A 21,455-nucleotide genomic window follows, 5' to 3' on the forward strand; every position below is an offset into this window, starting at 1 on the left:
CTGCAGCTTGACACCAGTTGAGACGACATGAAGTCTTTAAATTGAAATATTGTTTTCAGAACACCTCACACACAAAGAATTACCTTCAAGGTTCATATAGATGACGGAAAAACAAGGTTTATTGACGGTACAATTTTACAACAAGATAAATCAGAAACACTTCACGCTTAAAACGGGATCGCGCTGAGTAAAAAGCTTTCTCGTTCACAATGTCTTATAGCTAACAGGTATGGTTGATACTAGCAATCAACCATGAAAGCTGCAACATCGGCACCATGCAAAACCCTTACCCAAGTATAAAACGCTTACTCAGAACTTGGGTGGGAGTTACAATTTACAAGCAAACGAAGAGTTACATTGATCATGCCACAACGATCAAGACAACGTTTAGGGTGTGGATAGAGTCTTTCTCAACAAAAAATGCGCTGTGACTATCATACGCAATGCTCTTACCTATCGCGGACTACCCCATGTCGCTGACAAATGTCTTTTCAGCTTTTATAATTAAATAATCCTCCCTTTTAAACAAACTGCTGGGAAAGCAGTTTTCTACTCTTGCGTTTTTTTTTTTTTTTTTTGTCTTCTGAAAGCTCAACAAGATGCGTCGACGCTGCGAGGTACCCGACAAGAACCAAGTGGGCGCACGCGGTTAAAAAGTAAAGTAGATGACTTGTGCTAAGCAACGGTCAATACAGATGGCACTGACTCTGCGGAGGAGACAGCAGTCGTGCTTGCCACCACGACAGTACCAGATACCCAAGGCCGGGTGACCGTCATCACCGGCTCGCAAGCGGCCTGCCGTAAATTTCAAAGGGGCCGTATCTCAGCGATGGCACTTGCTTACTATATGAGGCTTCAAAAGCACGGACATCTCCATTGGACATATGTATCATTTGGACACCAGGTCACGAGTCATTCGATGGTAACGAAGTGGCAGATACCGCAGCCCGATGCCACCCACCCCGGGCTTCAGCCCTCACAGGCTATCAACATTCTGCCGACAACCACCCGTTTATGACCAAGCGCAGCAGAGACATATTAGAGCACTACAGGATATCAAGAAGACGATACCCGCCGCCCCACCCGAAGCTAACCAAAGAAGCCGCACAATTCCGGAGACTGCCGACAAATTCATTTCCGCATGCCACACAGCTGTCCGATATAAACCCCATGCTCTCCAGCTACGACTGCAACTCCTCCCCTGGACGCCCAACACCCTGTACCACATGGTGTGGGAGTGTAAAGGCGTCAGGGAACTACCAGAAGTCATCGCACCGACACCGGAGCAGAGGGAGGTCCTGCTGACAAGCGATCTCCTAGAAAACCAGCGTGGCCTGGTGACCTGGGCGCAAATTTCCAAACGCTTCGCTGCACAGAGCACCCACTTGACATGTCTGTTTGCGTGATGCAGAACGGTAATTAAACGTGGTCATTGGCTGCGCCCCAAACCCAAAGCGATCTAAAAGATACCAAATCGCCATTATTAACAAAAACAAGGCGTAGGTTTGAGTTTAGAAAAGAAAATGAACTTTATAAAAAAAATTAAGCGATAAAAAATACCAAGAGATAGACCTGCTGGGGCTCGAAACCCAAGCCGTCACTTCCAGTGCTCAGTACTCTAAATCGAGGCCACAGAGCCGGAGCAGGGGGCCCCTTTTAGCTGGCGCTCAAAAGAATAGCGCGCGCAGTGATATCACACATGTCACGTGGGTGCGACCAGGGCCATTCGAGCTGCCATGGCATCCCGGACTAGGAACGCCACCCACCATGGATGACCGACAACCACCCCGCGCTCCTTTATTCCCATTCAATGGGAGCAATAAACGTTTCTTCCCTCCTCCTCCTCCTCCTCAACAAGAACGGCTTCGTAGCCTTTATAATACCATGGGAGTGCTGAGGACCTGAATTGTTAAGCATAGAATACCCAGCTCATTTGGGCAAATATGTACTTCCCCAAAAACGTCAACCAGGGTCCACGCACTGATATCCAAGAAGGTTGATTGTCTTTACAAAGACGGCTATAAAGAGAGTACGCAAAGGGGGAACCAGACAACGATGCGTGGTTTCATACGCAGTATTGGGGAAGGTAACGTAAGACAAAAAAAGAAGACCAAAATGTGTAGAAAAACTGTCGCATAACAAGCTTTTCCCCTCTATACGTCTTCCAAGGGTGGTCATACCAGGCCCGCAAACGCCTAAGGCGAGGTCTTCGTTCCAGTGGAAACTCCACCTTTACGATGTTGGGGCACAAATTCTTCAAACGGCTGCATGTCATCTCGCAACCGTGTGTTTCACGCATTCAGTTCCTTGAGAGGGCCCGTAACGACGCATGCGCAGACCGCGAGCAAGAGGACCGCGGTTGAAGGAAGGGCGGCCGGCAGGGCGGCTCCGTAGTAGACGGGCCTGCGGGTGAAGGTCTCCCGGTAGCCCTTGTAGGGTGGCCGGTCGCTCAGGGTGACCCGGCACCCCCGCGACCTCTGACAGTTGGGGCTCTGGTTGCGGCTGCAGCACGTGGCCTCCACTCGGCTCCAGATGTTGTTGTAGCCGTGCCGCATCATGCAGCACGTGTCCACGTCCCAGCAGTATGACCCCGTGGGACAGTTGTCTGCGAACAAGGACAGCTCGACTCCACTGTTTGGTCGATGTGTGTCTGCGTGTGCGACAACTGAGCCAGAATTATAAGCTATTTGTTGAGAGTAAGTGGACAGTATATTTCTACCGGCGTATACTCCATTTGTATTCACCTGGCTCTCACCGATGGCTCTTCTGCAAAAAACACAGTCGTCTGTAGCAAGCGAGAGTAGGCGAAGAGGACGCTCAGTCAAGCGTAGCTTTTATGCTAGCTCATTCGTACTATCATTTATCTGGCCGCGCCTTTAAGGAGTGTATGTGTTTTTCTTTTATTATACGCAAATAATTTCCAATTCTAAAGAAAAAACACGTTTTAAACAATTAAACAAACCTCAAGCCATGGTCAATCCCCCACAGCGGGTACGTGCCATCACCAAATGAAGAAGAAGAAGAGAAGAAGAAGAAGGAGGAGGAAGAGGAGGAGGAGGAGGAGGAGGAGGTGGTGGAGGAGGAGGAGCATGAGGAGGAGGAGGATGGGGGAGGAGGAGGAAAAAGAAGTGTAGCTGTGACGTACTCCCGGCTGCAGTTATTACTTCGCAGTTGACCCAGAGGTGCAAACTGCTATGGTCAACAGAGCTACCGAAGTCGCCACCCGGCACAATTGCTGGGGGCCACTACAGACCCTTAGACCACAGAACGCCCAATAAAGTACCTCCCTCAGCTCTCTTCGGCCACCAGTGTCGTCATCATCATGATCACCATCATCATCGGCCTGTTTGTGTCTGCTGCAGGACAAATGCCTCTCCCATGTCCCTCCAGCCCTTCCTGCCTTGTGATTCCCTAGACCATTATTTGCCGCCGACTTTTCTTATTTTCTCCCCAGTGTCATTCGTGGAAATGTATTGTCAGGCATCAAGGTCGGTTGTCAACGAGCATAACAAGACATCTCGGATGCAGACGTTTTTTAACAGGTACACACAGCACAACTAATGACCTACCTGGACTGAGGAACGTGCCTTGCGAAAGGGAAAAACCCGAGCTCGGTATGTTCTGGCGCCCGGTGGCGTAGGATAGGTACGAGCCACGCGAGCCGCCGGACGTGTGTGTGGACTGTGCTTCCGGCCTGGCTAGCTCATTGATGCGCACGCAGTTCCTGTACTTGGGGTCGCACCGGTAGCCGTACGGACAGCACTTGTCGTTGTCCCGGCAACAGGCGTCCCGAACGGGGCCCGACAGGTCGTGGTTCCAGCCGAAGCCTGCGAGGAATCAGGGACTGCTTTGTTGCGCAGTACTTGGACATTACGAAAGTCTGTGGGGTCGGTACTATTCGCCCTGTTAAATATCCACGTATCCCCTCGCATAAAAACATCCTTATCGCAAATAAATAGACAGCGCTTAATGATAGGGGCTGATAGCCAGCCACTGTGCCTATAACAGAACAACCCTTCTGCTGGTTTCTTCAAATATTACGGTAAACAGTCGTTATAACAAAATCACTGTATTGAAAATCTCGCTTTATTAAAATTTCATAAAAAGCAAGTCATTCTCGCTTTTAACGAAATATTGCTTATAACAAAGTTAGTTTCCTGTCTCGAGGACTTCGTTAATACGAGGGCTCACTCTATGCTTCAGCATAGAATATGACGTGTACCTGGCTCCAAGCAGAAATTTCACCGTGCACAGGTGTAAGTACTTGCATAAGTTATAACTTAACCCCACCTTTATACTTGACAATGAATACTGATGACGATGACGATGGATCATGATCTACTTGCAAGCGTGTACGTCACGACGCGTTGTCAGCATCACTATTACAAGCGACTCCACACTAACCGTGGAATGACCTCAATAACGTGTGTAGCGGACGTACGGCACAAAACAAAAGAACACTGGCACTCCTATTAAGGTAGACATTGGCGCATTAGAATGACACGAAACCGTTTCGTTTTGTGGTGGAAATTATGATCCTTCCCGACCGTGAGACAACGGCGTGTCACACGCTTACTTTAGTGAAGACTGAGCGTGTGCGCATGCGTATGAACACGCCCCCCACCTGCTATCGTATATGTTAGTAATTAGAGCGTTCTTAACAATACCATCGAAAGAGGAACTAACGATGATGTATCTCTTTTCATGGACAGCTAGGCTCGAGATCGTAACACCAGCATCCCGTTCAATGTACAGTTAGGAAATGTTGTAGGTATCTAAAAGAAATAAAGCTAGCACAGAACGCAAGCCCACGACCACCCACCTAGTCCACGAACACCCACGACCACCCACAAGCCCACGACCACCTACGACCACCCACAACCACCAACTTAGTCCACGAACATCCACGAGCACCCACAAACCCACGAACGACCACCCACCTAGTCGACGAACACCCACGACCACCTACAACTTACCTAGTCCACGACCACGCACGACCACCCACAAGCCCACGACCACCTACGACCACCCACAAGCCCACAACCACCAACTTAGTCCACGAACATCCACGAGCACCCACAAACCCACGACCACCCACCTAGTCGCCGAACACCCACGACTACCTGCAAGCCCACGTCCACTTACCTAGTCCACGACCACCCACGACCACCCACTAGTCCACAACCACCCACCTAGTGTTGGCCGGCCACGCCAACAATAAATTGACGACATTGGCGAAGAATGGGGAAACCACAGTTTCAAAAGGCTGTGTTTCGATATATTATTGTGTTATACCGATAATAGATCTCTGGAAACATGAGGCCACCCAGACTACTTGTAAACACGCAGAAGTACTAAAACACTACATTTAAACGTACTTGACGTGGGGCAGGTGGGGGTGATTAATCAGCGCGACAATTTGATTTATTTTGCCTGATAATGATATTTCTTCAAGACGTAGTGCTGTAACTTTACAATCCCAATAACGCCGAGTTTGGTATGGTTAACTCTGAAAGGGCACGTGAAGCACCATTGCTGGCAAAACAGGCATGATTGCACAATGTTGTCAAATAATGCGCGGTAGAGTTCGCGCCTACCTATTCAAGTGATAGTGTACACCATTGCCTCAAAGACGCTCGAAAATATTGTGCTGCTCTTATCTGTATTGTGCACCGCTCTATTTGTCGCCCCAGGTTTGCGTCTGTACTATAGACCTTCCGCGAAAAACTGCGACGGGTACGCGTGGTACGCGCCGTCCTGCCAATTTAGTAAGCCTTACTGGAAGTATAACAAAGGATTTCTCCAAGAGATAACAATAGACGAGTAGAGGCACGCTTACTAGACGGGTCTTTAAACACAAAAAAAAGAAGGAAACGTAGTAAATTAAGCTTCCAATGACACCTAAGGATACTCGCCTGCCAGTTGATCGAACTATCAAAGAAATTAAGCTGCTCATGGGCGTTGATAGGGTTGATCTAGTACTCTTTGATTACATACACGGGTAGTTATATTGAAACGACAATGTACCCTCGGCTAAGCAAGTACTCGTATATATAGATACAGTCATTTATTTCGAAAATACAACTTACCCTTAGCCACTGCCAAGAGGCACAAGAACATCCACACCACGCCGTGCGATGCGTTCATGCCTGTACATAAACAAATTCAATATCCTTACCATCACAGAAGCAAAGTACGCTGTTAATCGGTATTCATTCGAAGCGCGTCGTGCTTCATATGAAGCCTTGAAAACGAAATATTTTTTTGTAATTCTGTAGAATTTGAAAACAAAATGCTTATCGTAACATATTCGTGTCAAGCTAAATGAGCGAATATAAAACCATAATGCGAAGGAAACAAAAGTATTGCCGTGAACCATGCTTTGTGTTTTGTTTACTTGTGTGTTTTAAAGACGATATATTCTTTCTTGGGCTACTTAAACGCAAAAATTTTGGTCTGTCTGTCTGCGTAGCTCGATTCAACCAAAGGCCAAAGTGAAACAGAAACTGCACAATGGTCTAATATACCAACAGCCAAATCTAAACGTCCAAGTCCGGTGTCGATGTTCCTACTTGTCAACATTGTTGCACAAGAACAAGACACTACGCAAATATAAGGCAGAAAATCAATACATGAGTGATATTTGCAGTGTTCCTTTACTTAAAAATTCACGGGTGCTTGGTTTCTTCGATAGCAAATGAAATACTACATCATTTATTTTATTATTTATTTATTTAATACTGTAAGCCTTTCTCAGGCTCATACATACAGGCTCAGGCTCAGGCTCATCATCGGCAGAAAACCGTCGCCTGCTGTTGCCTGCGCTACCTGGCGGCATCTAAAAAATCAAATGGCAACAGCAACGAAAGGTTCCACTAGATAGGTTCCACGTTCCGCTTGGAACGCTCGTGGAGTAAGACAACGTGGTTCTATCAATGTTGTAGTATGGTTCCTCGATTCACGCGCGTCTCCACCGTACGGCAGCGCTGGCATCGAGGCACCCGACTTGTAGCAGTGGAACGTGGTAAATTTAAATTGACTTGAGCAAACCTCTAGCGTGTTATCTTGGTAGGAACGAGACGGGAGATGAACAGCTTGAGAGGTGAGCGGGAAAGAGAAGGGAGGCATTTACTTGCCAGGGGCGCCAGTCGACTCTCGTCTTTCGTCGACATTTGCAACGAAAGGAGCAGATACGCGGCCATTTTTTAAAGAAACTAGACCACTTATTTGTATGTATGCATTGCCAAGAAGACAAAAAACTATAAAAGCCGTTGTAAAAACGTATGAAGACCGTATGAGCTTCCTCTCAAAATTTCGCCGACGTCTTCCTGCCATGTTTTTTTTTTTTTTGTCGACACTCTTCCGGCCGCGCTGTCTGGCCACCCTGACCTAGGGACACAGCATTTACCGCCAACTGAGCCAAGCCAGTCATGAGTGATGCTCTCACGCATTCATAACGTGCTTTAATCATTCTCATGTTGTCCAGAAAGGAGATTTCACAATCAAGGAGTGCTATCAATGCTGAGCTTATATATACATGCGTTCCTTTTGTTTGCTTGTTTTTTGTTGTTTTTTTGCAGTTGCGAACACCTCCTGCTATTTGGCAGTCCGGGGGCAGAAATACGATACTCCTGCCGGAGAGTTCAGGGCAAGGGTACACTTTCACACTGATTGATTGATTGATTGATTGATTGATTGATTGATTGATTGATTGATTGATTGATTGATTGATTGATTGATTGATTGATTGATTGATTGATTGATTGATTGATTGATTGATTGATTGATTGATTGATTGATTGATTGATTGATTGATTGATTGATTGATTGATTGTGGCGTTTTACGCGCCGACGCTGCACAGGCGATGAGGTACGCCGTAGTGGAGGGCTTCGGATTATTTTGTCCACCCGGGGATCTTCAACGTGCGCCAGAATCTCGTACACGCGGGCGTTTTCGGTTTTCGCCTCCAACAGAAAAGTGGCCGCCGCGGCCAGGAATAGAAACCGCGACCTACATTTTCACCCTGAACCATGGGCAGATAAATGCGGACTACGCTTTTTTTAGTGCAGTTTGGTACACTTACACTTCGCTACATAGACTTACGATAGAATACACCACCTTGGTTTTTACAAGGGGTGAACCGGTTTCAGTGTTTTAGACCACCACCTCTGTTACACTTATGACTAACTCGTGCAGCCTGACTTCCTATTGATTCTAGAACAACATTTACTTATGCGATATTTTTCTCCTTCTATTTTTTTTTTTTTTTTTGCGGGGGGGGGGGGGGGAGTGGAATAAACATCAACATCAAACTTTTTCGCAATATTTTTGATGCGATGCGAGATGTGAAGGAGGTACGGGATCGGAGTAATGACAAAAATAACTTACCAATTTTACCTAACTCCACTGGGCATTCGGACTCTTACGTAGTACAGAAATTCTTTCAAGCGTAATGATGTATGAGAAACACGTTAAAACGATGATCGATCATGTTTAGGGGAAGTCTTCAAGGTGGAGTAAGTTTCTACGAAGGGAAGAGAGAGAGAGAGGAATTTTATTGAAATGAAATAAACACAGAAAGGTCGGCCTGACGGTAGTATATCTGGCCAGCTATTCTGTGTGTGGGAAGGGAAAGTGGAGGAAAGAGTGTGGATAGAGGACGAGAGAGATGAAGATGGCGGAGAAATAAATGAAGGGCTATGTATAGAAGATGCCTATACCGATACGGTGTATGTGTTAAAGTTAAGCCGGACGGGCCTCAACTACAATATCTCTGAGAGGCCGCTGTTGCGCAGAAATGTCAGCACAGCTTTAAATGCACTGTAGGAACGCTTCGCGTCTGGCCAAGGTCTTAGCAGCACTTCCTCCGACACCACACGACAGTCCAAACGGGCCAATGTTCTCGCTAATTGTTCTCGAGGTTGCGCATAGCGTGGACAGTGGCAGAGAACATGCGAAATAGTCTCTGGTACATGGCATGTCTCACAGTCGGGGTCACTCGTAAAGCCAATGAGGTGCTTGTAGCGACGGGTAAAGGCTACGCCAAGCCGCAGTCGGTGAAACAGCGTGGCGTAGTTTCGCTGAATACCAGGAGGTAACCGAAACTTGCAGTCGGGGTCCAGGCGGTGTAATCTTCTATGACGATTGTCAGGGTGGGACCAGTGATTCGCCGAGGCGTGGCGGAGAATGGTAAACAGAAGGGCGGTCGTGTCCGTCCTTGCGAAGGGCAGACGTACAACATCTGCATTTGCAGAAACCTTCTTTGCCTCCTGGTCAGCCCAGTCGTTACCAGCTAGCCCGCAATGGCCTGGTACCCACTGAATGGTGAGGACATGTCCTTGTTGCAGTGCCAATGAGCATAATTCGAGTAGTACTTCCGCAGCAAGGGCATAATAGGGTCCTTGCCTCATAACTCCGTTGAGGACCTGGAGTGCTGGCTTGGAATCACAAAACAGGGTCCAAGCTTGAGGTGATTCACGGGAGACTAAACGAATCGCCTCCCGTATGGCAACCAACTCAGTGGCAGTAGAAGTTGTCTTGTGGTCTAGTGTGAATCCTCGGGTAACGCATAAGCTTGGAATTACCACAGCCGCGGCGGACCGGGATGCAGTCACAGAGCCATCAGTATATACATGTACAGTTTCGGCGTACTTGTCTGTCAAGAACGCTAGAGCCAACTGTTTGAGGGCTATTGAGGGCAAAGAGGACTTCTTCCCAATTCCCGGGATGGAAAGGTAAATTAATGGTTTTGATAGTACCCACAGAGGATTCTGGGAAACCACCATTGGGGCGAAACCCGATGGGATCTTATGTTGGTGTTGCAAAATGGCTGCCGCAAAACTACTTCTCGAACACGTAGTAGGAAGAGCCGATAATGGATGGTGTTCATGCCTTGTGAAGCATCTAAGGTAGACTCGAAGGGGTTCGCCCGAAAGAAGCGCATTCATTGGAAAAACACGTGCCTCGGCAATTGTGCCCACAGTAGAGGTACATCGTGGTAGCCCCAAGCATATTCTGAGGGCTTGTGCTTGCAAACCCTCCAACGTGCGCCGGGAAGAAGTTCGCAGGTTTGAAATGGCTGGCAGGCTGTAACGAAGATGCCCCAAAAACAGGCTCCGGTACAACTGGAGAAGAGCGCTCTCAGATGGACCCCATCTCATCCCCGCCACGAAGCGAAGAACATGTACTAGGCTTGCAAGTTTAGTCTTCAACGAGGCGATGTGTTTCGTCCACGACAGACCGCGGTCTACAGTCACTCCCAAAAATCTGTGGTGCGTGACGTAAGGTATCAGTGTCCCCTCAATAATGATAGGATACCGGAGCATCGACTTTCTGGTGAATGCAAGAACGGCGCATTTTTCTGGCGCTAAACTCAGGCCTTGACGGCACAAGTACCGAGACGTCGTTGTTGCGGCTCGCTGTAAACGGGCTCGCAGCTGCGGTCGAGTTACACCAGAAGTCCAGATGCCATTCACCTCAATGCAGCCGTACGGCTACAAAGGAAAGCTGTGAAAAATTTGTCCTGGTCCAGGATTCGAACCCGGGACCACCGCTTCCTTTCTTTCTGTATTCAGTGATTACCCCGCACTGCCCGAAGGCGCTACAGTAGGCGGGTTACAGCATGGACATAAACAAATCTTCATTTTTACAGCACACTTGCGCTTCTGACAACCTGTTCCACTCTTTGTTCTTACAAAAAATGACTTAGCGAGTAAGTCCATCCTGGTACGCCATTCCCTTATTTTGAAGCAGTCGCTCTACCAACTGAGCTAATCAGGAGACTAGCAGTTTGTAGCGCGAGAGCGAATTGATCAACAACTCGAAGTTATGGACAGGTGTTTATCGAACAGATGTAGGGGAAATCCCCAAGGTGGAGTAGTTTCCGCGAAAGAAAGGAAACGATGTTCGGCGTCCGAACACTGCAAGCGCGAGCTACCAAACTTATTTCGGAGCACGGCGTCTGCCTCGCCTCACAGTTTGGCTGTCGTGTGGTGGGGTGTGCGACATCCGTGTGTGTGTTGGGTGCGTTGTGATCGTAAACTCGGTCGGTGTAAAATCTCTGAACAACAGCTACAACAATCACACAGATTCCCCCCTTATTGCCGTTTCCTGCTTCACTCTACAATTTTGCGCTTCATTACATATGAACGCTTGTCTGCCGATCAGAATCTAATCGCGTACGAGTTGCGTCTGCAATCATTTATCCCTTTCCTCGTTGGCATTTCCCCGGATGCTTTCCCGTTTGCGCAGCCTAGTCTGGCAGCAACGCTTCTCACAGAAATACTGTTCTCTTTTAGCTTTCTTTGCAGTTGGGGAACACGGCAAGTTTTTTCGCATAGTCATTACTTACATTTTGCCGAATCTGCTTCCTGTGCACTTAAATTATGTCAATGGTGCTAATCTGAGCAGGAAACTTCCTTTAAAAGGCGCTATCACCACCTAAAAGGCGGGAATGTGTGCACCTTTCAGCCTCGCATGTGACACCCGTAGTCAAAGAAGATTGATTGATTCTGGGGATTAACGCGCCGACGCAGCGCAGGCGATGAGGCGCGCGGTAGTGGAAGGCTCCGGAATAATTTTGACCACCTGGGGATCTTTAACGTGCGCCGAAATCTCGTACACACGGGTGTTTTTGCTTTTCGCCTCCATTAGAAGAGCGGCCGCCATGGCCGGGAATTGAACCCGCGACCTCGTGCTCAGCAGCGCAACGCCTTAGCCACTGAGCCAACGCGGTGGGTCAGTCAAAGAAGGACCGATATGGTGTCCTGGGTGTCTCACGTATCAGAGATGGGTCAATAACTCTACTTGATTGATTGTGGGGTTTAATGCACCGACGCAACACAGGCGATGAGGCGCGCCGTAGTGGAGGGCTCCAGATTAATTTTGACGTCCTGGGGATCTTTAACGTGCGCCGAAATCTCGCACACACTGGCGTTTTAACACGACAGTGTTTTATTCCGGGATGCACAAAGATTTCACTCGCGTCATATCCGTCACGGAAATGACGCCAGTACAACCAAGCAAGCGGCCTCTAAAGGACGCAGGGAAGCAGCCTTTAGTACTAAAGAGTACGTTCTACTTACGGTTATTCGTTTTCTGGTTTTATATTTAACCCGGAAGTTTTTTATGCCGGGATATCCCAAGATTTCACTGACATCATATCCGTCACAGAAATGACGCCGTACACCTTTGCCCAAGCGACCCGCCAGCAGGACGTCGCTCGCCAAGAACACCCACAAGACAGCCGCCGACCCGCAAACCATGCCCAACTGCAGCTTTCGCTGCACGTTTCACTTTCATGTTTTACGGATCCCTATGACAGAGGAATCAGCCACAGTTTTTTTCTACTTTTTGCCTCCATCAGAAAAGCGGCCGCCGGGGCCGTGAATCAAACCCACGTCCTCGTGCTCAGCAGCCTAACGCCTTAGCCACTGAGCCACCGCGGCGGGTACTCTATAAGCACTATAGTACCTGCAGCCACAAGGCAATGTCAAACAGCAACCTGCGCTCCTTAAATGGAGTTTTGAAACATTCAAACTACTCCAGTTAGCTCACATAAATAGTGGCCGGGAGCTTCCTCGCCACTCCCATCGAAAGCGTTCAAACCCGGCGCTGAAAGAACGTCGCCAATGGCATCACGCCTCGTTGATGACCCTGGCGGGGCCGAGCGTGAAAGTAGGCCATCGTGTTATTGAACGGAGATGACTCAAGGCCTGCGCGACAGTTGAATCCTAGTCATCCGGTCGGCGCCCAGGAACTGTGTACTTTGAATACACTGCGGTGACAATAAACCGGACGCGTCGACCTCTCCCCGTTACCTGCGCGGACGCACGACGCGTCGCTGCACATAGGAAAGCCGGGTAGCATGCCGTGATGTGTAATTTCACTTTACAGCGGGAGCTGTCAGTGCCGCGTTCCCTGAGAATCGGCCATCGCTCTCGGGCAAGAGACATTATAGAGTTTTAGCTGACCGTGTATACTGTGTGTTCCGTATGTACCGTGTGTACCGGGACGTGACTGGGCATGCGCGCATTCGTTCCGGTATATGTGGCTAAGTACTGCTTACGGGCGGGCGGCCCTCACCCTGCTTGTGCAGTCGTTCCGCTGAGGGGTAGCCCGCCTCAACGGGCCCGCGTGCGCATGCGCAGTCGTGTCCCGGTACACATGGTACGCACGGAACACACGGTGCATACCGTAAGCGTACGTTAAGACTACCGACGCGAAAGCCAATATCGTGATCTATGGACGTAAAAATACGGCATGTCACGCAGTTCGGTTGGCTGAGACGTGAAATGACGTCATGCTTTAAAGTTAATACGATAGTTGCGGCAACAGTCTGAACCCTGCCTAAGCTAAAACTCGCTATTCAGCCATTGGCTATACAAAGACGCGCGCCCTGGATGGGGGGATTGGCCTTGGAGAAGAAGGATTGGCTAAGGATCAGTATTTACACCGAAATTTTGGCGTTGAGTACGAGATGGTGTGAACCCCATCACAGTGTCAGCCGTGGTTTTGAGACTGTGCGTGTCTTTACAGGGGACATCTGAAGAAAAAAAAAAACTGGGAATGGTTTATTTATATCAACGTAAACTTCCACCGTAGTACTATAGCATCGATGGTGTGAACCCCACCAAAGGTCAGCACTGGCTACAAGGTGCTGCTGTGGTCGCCGAAGGAGCCCGAACAACGAACTTACCACGACGTCTGTCCACGACCACATATCGGATTCCTTACGGGACCACGTCTCGTCCCTTCTGATCCGAAAATCTCTCGTCCGATCGGACACGCATGCCCTGATTCCCCCGTGTGTCTGCATTTCCCCGCTACCCTTTCTCTAGGGGGGGGGGGGGGTCGAGTTTCTCTCTGGAAACTTCGGGCTTGAACCTGGGGACTTGAACAGGGAAATCCAGGAACGTCTCCCAAGTGTCCGGTTTCGGTAAGTGAGGCGGGTGCTAAGCATCTGTTGTGAATAAGCCTCAGAACTAGGATAGCTCGAAATAGTGCGCTCCGTGGTGCTGGTAGCAGGTTTTATAAACCGGGTGAATTTGATCACCGGGTGCATAAAAATAAGTGCCGCAGTTCTCTGCAGCAAGTCCAGCACTCGGCTGGACTCAATACCTTTTAAGGGCGAAGCCTCTTAGGGGCTGGAACTGTTGGCGTCTCCTGTCGTCGTCGTAATCGTCGTTCGTCTAATCTAGTCACGGTACTAAAACACCGGGAAACTCGTCTACACCTCGCGCTGGAACGTAACGCGCACTAAAAAAAGACAGGGACACTTTTTAACACCTCGAGCTGGAGCGCTTCGTAACGCGTACTAAAAAAACACCGGGACAATCATTTACGCCTCACGCCAGAGAGTTTCGTGCTTCAAAGACAAGAGACTTTTACAGCAAAGCGCCATACCTGTACCCCCCAACAGTTTTATCTCCGTTGGCAAATACGCCAAGGCGCCAAGAATACACTTATACGCTGCATGCTTCGCCCCTCCCCAGGTTTCACGTTAGTGGAGATGGTCCGGGATTTTTTATAAACCTGCCCTGTTGGTGCTGTTAATCAAATTGATTTTTACTTCGCCCTCTCCTTGCCTTACCCGAACCCCGTTTTTTCGTCTCTTTCCCACGTGCCTCCGGCCGAAATCACGAAGCAATAATAGAAACAACACCAAAAAAGTAAAGGCCAAAAATGTGCAGCGTTGGGAAAAGGGTAAATTGGAAAGTGTCTGTTCCCGCTTACATTAACCTGGTAATTTTAAGTAAGTGCTTAAATTAAGGGTTTTTTGGGACAGGGTGCAGCAATGCCAGGTGACATTTAAGCACAACCAGTAATGTCCACTTGTTATTCCAGTGCACGAAGCCACTCGCAGGAAAAGGCGCACGGTCTAATCGATACTGCTAAAAGCGCGAAAGCTAAAAGTGCGTCCAATCAATCGACAAACCTTCAAGGACCAAGATCGCCAAAGAAGAACGAACCCATGCGACGACTTCTCGCGCACTAAGTAGACGCACCCACGAACGATATAAATGTATACCGATACGTGGTTTATGAGCTCAAGGAATAGCATTGTACTCCTTCTTCACAATCGAGGCGCGCGTTGTTTTATCTAGAACCGTTCCTTTTTCACGATTTTCCAGTAACCGTTTTGATACAATGGAAGACCGGTTTCACGCACGCGCTGTGTGTATAGAGATCTTATCAGAGCTCTTCGGTCGAACCAACTGGTCTATGGGGAAATGCATTAGTTTTCTGACAGGACTCCACCGTTCCCACTAAGAAAGCTGTCGCTTTAAAGCGTACTTACTTGAGGAAATGAAAGCAAACTGCGTATCCCCGGTGTAGAAGTCGGCGAGCGAAACCGTGAATTATTCCGGGTCAAAACCACGTCGCCATTGGCGTTGCTGTGCAGTAGCACAATGTGACCCTTACACGAGAGAAGCGTCTGCGACACGGCGTCAGGAGTCACACACGCCGACGCCACTCGTCAGCCGAGACAGGATGTTTATATGACAGGGATCAAACAATGGACCCATCGCGTTCGCGGCGAGGGCATTTTTATTGGTCAGCGATGCTCGCGGTGAACGTTAAATCACGATGCTGTTTTAAGTATTTATAACAGGGCCGTGTTCCAAAGATTTCGCGCGTAGTTTCGGCGGACTAAAGCCAGCTTGACATTGTACAGGGTGTCCTACATAAGACGACCCAAGGTTCAAAACTGTTATTACGAACTTGAAGAATGCCTGACTAAGGCAGTGTCCTAGAAAAATCTGTAAACCGAGTCAGGCTGTGTTTTGTTAACCACATGATCAATCTAATTTTCGATCAACCAATTAAAAACAATTGTTCTCTCGAGCGACCAGCCGACTGACCGAATTGATTAATTTATCTGCTTTACTTAAGTATCAATTCTGCAACGGTATTGCCTATTCGCAAGTTAGGTAGGACGTCCCCCCCAAGAAAGAAGAAACACCTTCCTAATACGTTCGAAGAAGAAAGTTTGTGAACTAGGAAAAAATTCTCGCCCAAAGCCTACGAAATTGCTCAGCGCTGTTTTATTTTATTTTTATTTAACTATTTAGCAAGAATCTATAAAGGGAAGCGCGGCAGGAGAACGCAAAATATTGGCAACACGTTGTTTTTCCGCTAAACCAATTGGTCCCTTCGTGCGAATAAACGAGCGACTCTCGTTTTAAAAGAATGCGCGCATTTAAAACTGCCCTGAACTTTTTTTTTTTTTAATTTTATCTCACCTGCTCTCTTAGCAATGTTCAACACTCACTGTCCGCCCTCTCATTTATAAAGCTGATATGGTGAGCTTTTCGCAAAAAGACACACATATTGTCCCCAAATCCAGACACGCCACATTCGGGTTTTTTTTATGACGGAAACTTTAATTTATTTTTATACATACCAATCAGTGGCCAACATCAGCAACAAAAAAACCAGAAAAACACCATGCACGCACAACGGCGAAGACACCCTACAAAGACTTCTTAAAATGTGCTCAACTATTGGACAACCTGGGGCCCTCAAACACATAGTGGGTGGCTGCTACAACTTTACTACTAACCCCATACCCCCCTCCTCCAAAAAACAAAACAAAAAACTCATCTTTTCTACGGAGTTTTGGGAAAGCCTTGGCCACGTCCGGCATCGAAGATCAGCTGCACTTGAACGGAAGGGCTGTTTATTCTCTCTCTCTCTCTCTCTCTCTCTCTCTCTCTCTCTCTCTCTCTCTCTCTCTCTCTCTCTCTCTCTCTCTCTCTCTCTCTCTCTCTCTCTCTCTCTCTCTCTCTCTCTCTCTCTCTCTCTCTCTCTCTCTCTCTCTCTCTCTCTCTCTCTCTCTCTCTCTCTCTCTCTCTCAACTGTTTCGAAAATACCTATTACAACACGAAATGCAACGAATCAGTTAGGTTTTACTATCGTTTGTGGTCTTTTTCCCGAAAGAAGAGTCTGGGAACGCGCATTAAAATCAAGCGAAGTTTCCCGGAGCGCTACCTAATTGCCATTGGTCCCAACCTTTGATGTCCTGCTGTCGTTGCTTCGCTGCTTTCATATCTTCACTATTTTATTTGCCTTTCCAGGTCTGTTTTGAGCACTTCGTGGGCAGACCACAAGTGCTACCGCAACCAAAACTATATGGCAAACAAGCAATATCACATCGGCTCTGGAGCAATTCTGGGCAGTCAGAAATGACAAATATTTAAAAAAAAACTTGTATCGCGGCAAAAAAAAAACAGAATCAAAAGAAGAGTCGTCAGAAAATCCTGCCTCCGAAGTTTGTTCACAAATCCGTTCCATGTGAGAAAACTAACAAGAGCTGCCCTTGTTGTACGAGGAGACCGACTGGCTTTCTCAAAAGCGGATAAAACGGCGGTGGAATGTTTGGGGTGGACGAAGGCTGTGAGCGCGCCCGACCCGGTTGGCGCGCTCGACTGCACCGGCTTCAAACCTTCGTAAAAGGAATGTTAAAGAGGCTCTCGTTCTAGTTTCACTCATTCCTTTGAAGAGCGGGATCCGGGATGTCTCTGCTGTTGCGAGGAAAGTATAGGGGCCAACGGTAGACTAGTCGCGCCTTTCGGCTGCAAGTGACCGCAGTACAGCGAACATGACCGCAGGCTAGTTTCAACCCGTATGTAACTCTGAGCGTGAACTTGTACATACGAGAGGTTTAGCAACGTGAGCGGCCAATGTCCCTTTTATGCTTCGTTGTCGTTTCCACATTGTGCGCGTTCATCATCATCTCATTTCACCGTCCTTCTTCCACGGGTGATCATCATCTACGCTGCTGGAACGGTTGCTGTTCTTTTGTGGCCGTGCCCGGCGCTCGCAAATAAAGCGGGCCTCAGGCGTTCTCGTCGACTCCCTGAATACATACGGATGAGGCTGCCTTTGGTGTACCCTTGTGTGTACTATAGGGCCTGTAGACCCTATATGGCCTTTAGTGTAGGTCCTATAGGGCGTGTACTATAGGGCCTATAGGGCCCATAGTATGCGCTCACGCGCAATAGTACTAATGCGCGTATACTTTGCGCGTATGCTTTGCGCGTATACTAGTGCGCGTATACTATAGGCCCTATAGGGCGTGTATTATAGTACACGCTTACGAGCACTAGTAGTAGTGCGCGTATACTTTACGCGTATGCTAGTGCGCGTATACTATAGTCTCTATAGGGCGTGTACTATAGGGCCTATAGGCCCTATAGCTACACGCTTACGAGCACTAGTAGTAGTGCGCGTATACTTTACGCGTATACTAGTGCGCGTATACTATAGACATAGAGTATAGGCCTATAGGGCCTATACTATAGGTTCTATAGGGCGTGTACTATAGGGTCTATAGGCCCTACAGTACACGCTCACGTGCACTTTAGTACTAGTGCGCGTGAGCGTGTTGTCTTCGTATCACTATACACCACGCAGCTGCGGTCATTCCTTCTAACGCAAAATTAACCCTAAATGTCATTACAGTCGACTGCCGTTAATACAAAGTCCGCGCGGACCGCAAAAAACTCCCGATTACCCGAACTTCCAATTAAACAAGGCAGTAGTTGTTATTAGTAAGCAACGAGTTTCTCTTCTTGATTCCGTTCCCAATGTCGACTTTCACCCCAAGTCGAGCGTACGACACGGGTTGCCATGATACTTGGGACTTGTCGCTAAAGTCGAAGCCTGAAGCGTGCATCACACAAACAGCTCACACCACTCTGTGCGCAAAAAAAAAAAAAAAAAAAAAAAAACTTGGCGCAGCTTGTACTACTGGTGCAAGGCTGGAGAAACAGCAGAGCATGGCGGCCCCTCTTCCTTCGTCGGAGACCCGGCTGTGGCACATCACATGGATTTTAGAGCTGAAAGCTCTCCATGACTGGCAGGCCCGCGGATCGTTTTGTCCGCGGCCTTTCACATCTATCACAAAGTGTACCGCGTTAGCACGCGCTAGAACCCGCGGCAACCGGCTTCGCGAACTCTGCGTCTGTAGCGCGAATTCGGCGTCTGTGCTTCCTACTTGAGGCGCGAACGCAGGTGAACTGGTGAGTAGAAGAGTACGCAAGATATCACGCCCCGAAAGCTGGGCAGAGTGTTTCCGAAGGTCGAGTTTGCCGACGCCGGGCGCTCCTCACGAGGCTCACGCTTACGTGCACTCGGTATATTTCTTGGTATTTCTGGCGAACTTCTCACGTGTGGCAAGCCCACGCGCAAGCCTGGACGACGCCGGGCGCTCCACACGAGGAGCACGCTCACGTGCGCTCAGTATTTTTTTTTTTTTTTTGCGAACGCCGACGGACCAAGTTCAAGCGTAAACAGCTGTGCTGTTAAAGAGGTTGAGGAACTCTAAAGAGAGGAATACATACGCTGGAGCGAGTCTCAGCTGGCATCAAGTGTGCGCTGCCTCCGTTGCAATGGAGAGGAAATCAGCTCAAAACACGGCGCTCTTGTTGCGTTTGAAAATTTGAATTTTATCGAGAAAGGACGGTCACTTCGGTGCTTTTTATCCGAGATAACTTCCAATCAACCGATGTGATGGGTTTTAGCTTCGAATTATCGATCAATTGCTCCCGTTGGATTGCATGTAACATTGCCGGGTCCAGCACATCGCTTCCAATCAACCGACAATTTCAATTAGGTGACTTCGAATTATCGAGAGTCGACTGTACACTATTAGGGCAAAGGCATTAGATGTCTCATCAAACACGAGTTGGCGTGTTCAACACGAATGTTACCAAAAGGCCCGCCGCCGTAAACAGAAAGTAAGAACATTTTTTGGGTTCGCGTGGGATTTAAACCCGAGTCGACGGCTCTGCAGCCAAGGGCGTTAAACATAGCTCTAATCCGACACCGTACTAGAATGGAACAAGAATTAGCCCGATGCGTCCCCCGTGACGTACAGGTGCCGTCAGAAGTAATTGGAACACGGTGTCGTAAATTTGCAGAAATGTCTTCATTCGTAAATTGCCTGGCTGCATTGGTGTCATTTAAAGGAGTTCTCCATAATAAAAAAAAATAAAGACGTTCCACTCAATGCGAAATCTGTCGGAAGGGCAGATCAGTGATTCGCCTTAATGGGCTGTGGCGCCATTATCCGCCCACTCTTACCATCCATCACGCTCTTCGCTGCCCTGTCTCATTCCTCTCCTGATGAATTCAACGGAGGTTGGTCCAATGCAATTCAAATTTCCCGCCTTAGCAGGGCTCGCGCCCCCCTGCCTGAAGCTGCGCCAGCGGGAGTACTGTTCTTTTTGAGCTTGCTTTTCCTCCCGCACGTGCCGGCGTTGCCCTGCCACTTTTTTCGCTTACTCACCCAAGCAGCGTTCCTAACTAAATGGACGCGGGCGCGCTACCGGCCGGTTAATTACGTATATTTTGCCTCAAATGTACCTAAAGTTTTCTTTGCGCCAAACTAGGTACGGGGAGATGCATGACAAGCGCCAGCGGTTCACGAGTTTCGAACGCTTATGACTAGAGACCGGAACTTTAGGCAAAATGCCTATTTTTCCTTCAGTCCGTATCAAGCCTATTTAACATATAAGCACGAACTAAGGGAAAGGGAGCATTTTAAGCAATAGTTTATTGTGCCTATAGTGCCTATTTTGACTATATGGGCTTTTTGTAGCCTAAAAATGCCTTTTTTGTGTTATATATGCCTTTTCTTAGATTTTTTGAGTCGATGTTCTGCAGAGACTGTCCTCGCTTCAGCAGCTCGCAACGGAGTGTTTACTTCCCACCGTTTGCGACAAAAATGCACGAGCCGTACCAAACCCGCAAAAAGCCCAAACCGTCCGTGCCCAAGCCACCACCACCTGGAACTTGCCACCTCGGCCGAGCTGCCAGAAATCCGTGCACAGCGACACCGGAGCCTAGCTCACCGACGACACCCCGTCCGCGCGAACTCTTTTGTTCTATGTCCTGACGTGCTCTGTCCACGGACCAACAGGGGAAACTTCTGCCCACGTGCCCTACCTATAGCTAACAGAATAAAAAGACAGCAAACAAAAAATGAACGCGACACAGCCGCGTACGTGCCGCTCAAGCTCAAAGACGCCCTGCTGGGGGAAAGTAGGTGCAAATCTTAGACACCAAAGTTTTAAGGTGATGCCACGAACACGTGCACTGTGAGCCGCCGATAATGGGTGCACCGCCGTCTGGCTAGATGCAGTGCGTGTACCACGAAGAAGGAATGAGAAACGGAGCTTAGGAAGGGGGATCTCAGCACTTTACAAGTAGTCTAGTCGTGACACCCGTCATCTGCCACGTCTGGGTAGTCTTTAAGGGCATTTGGAAACTTAGTATTACGGGAATTAGTTCCGAAGAATCTTGCGCGCTGTCTAATATTTATAATCGGTGTATAGTGCATAGTTACTGAATGATGTTATTCCGGCAGCTTCACTGGTCATACGCTTCTGCAGAACAGAATAGCTCAGTAATTTGTACAGAATTACTGCACTTCCCTCTACTATCCATG

The 21,455-nt window shown here is 48.4% G+C and overlaps 1 protein-coding gene across 1 annotated transcript; it reads right to left on the reverse strand.

Moving 5' to 3' along the window:
• Positions 1-1,535: 1,535 nt before the first annotated feature.
• On the reverse strand, positions 1,536-15,766 carry LOC144162822 (uncharacterized). The gene is made up of 4 exons (XM_077693487.1): positions 15,300-15,766; positions 6,090-6,149; positions 3,570-3,827; positions 1,536-2,605 (listed from the first exon to the last, which is right to left on the reverse strand). Exons 2-4 carry the CDS (start codon positions 6,145-6,147, stop codon positions 2,292-2,294), a joined length of 630 nt encoding a protein of 209 aa, XP_077549613.1. The 5' UTR covers positions 6,148-6,149; positions 15,300-15,766; the 3' UTR covers positions 1,536-2,291.
• Positions 15,767-21,455: the final 5,689 nt, after the last annotated feature.

Source organism: Haemaphysalis longicornis, unplaced genomic scaffold, assembly GCF_048455015.1.
Source record: "Haemaphysalis longicornis isolate Haplotype H1 unplaced genomic scaffold, Haemaphysalis longicornis Haplotype H1 scaffold_12, whole genome shotgun sequence".
NCBI classification, from domain to species: Eukaryota; Metazoa; Arthropoda; class Arachnida; order Ixodida; family Ixodidae; genus Haemaphysalis; species Haemaphysalis longicornis.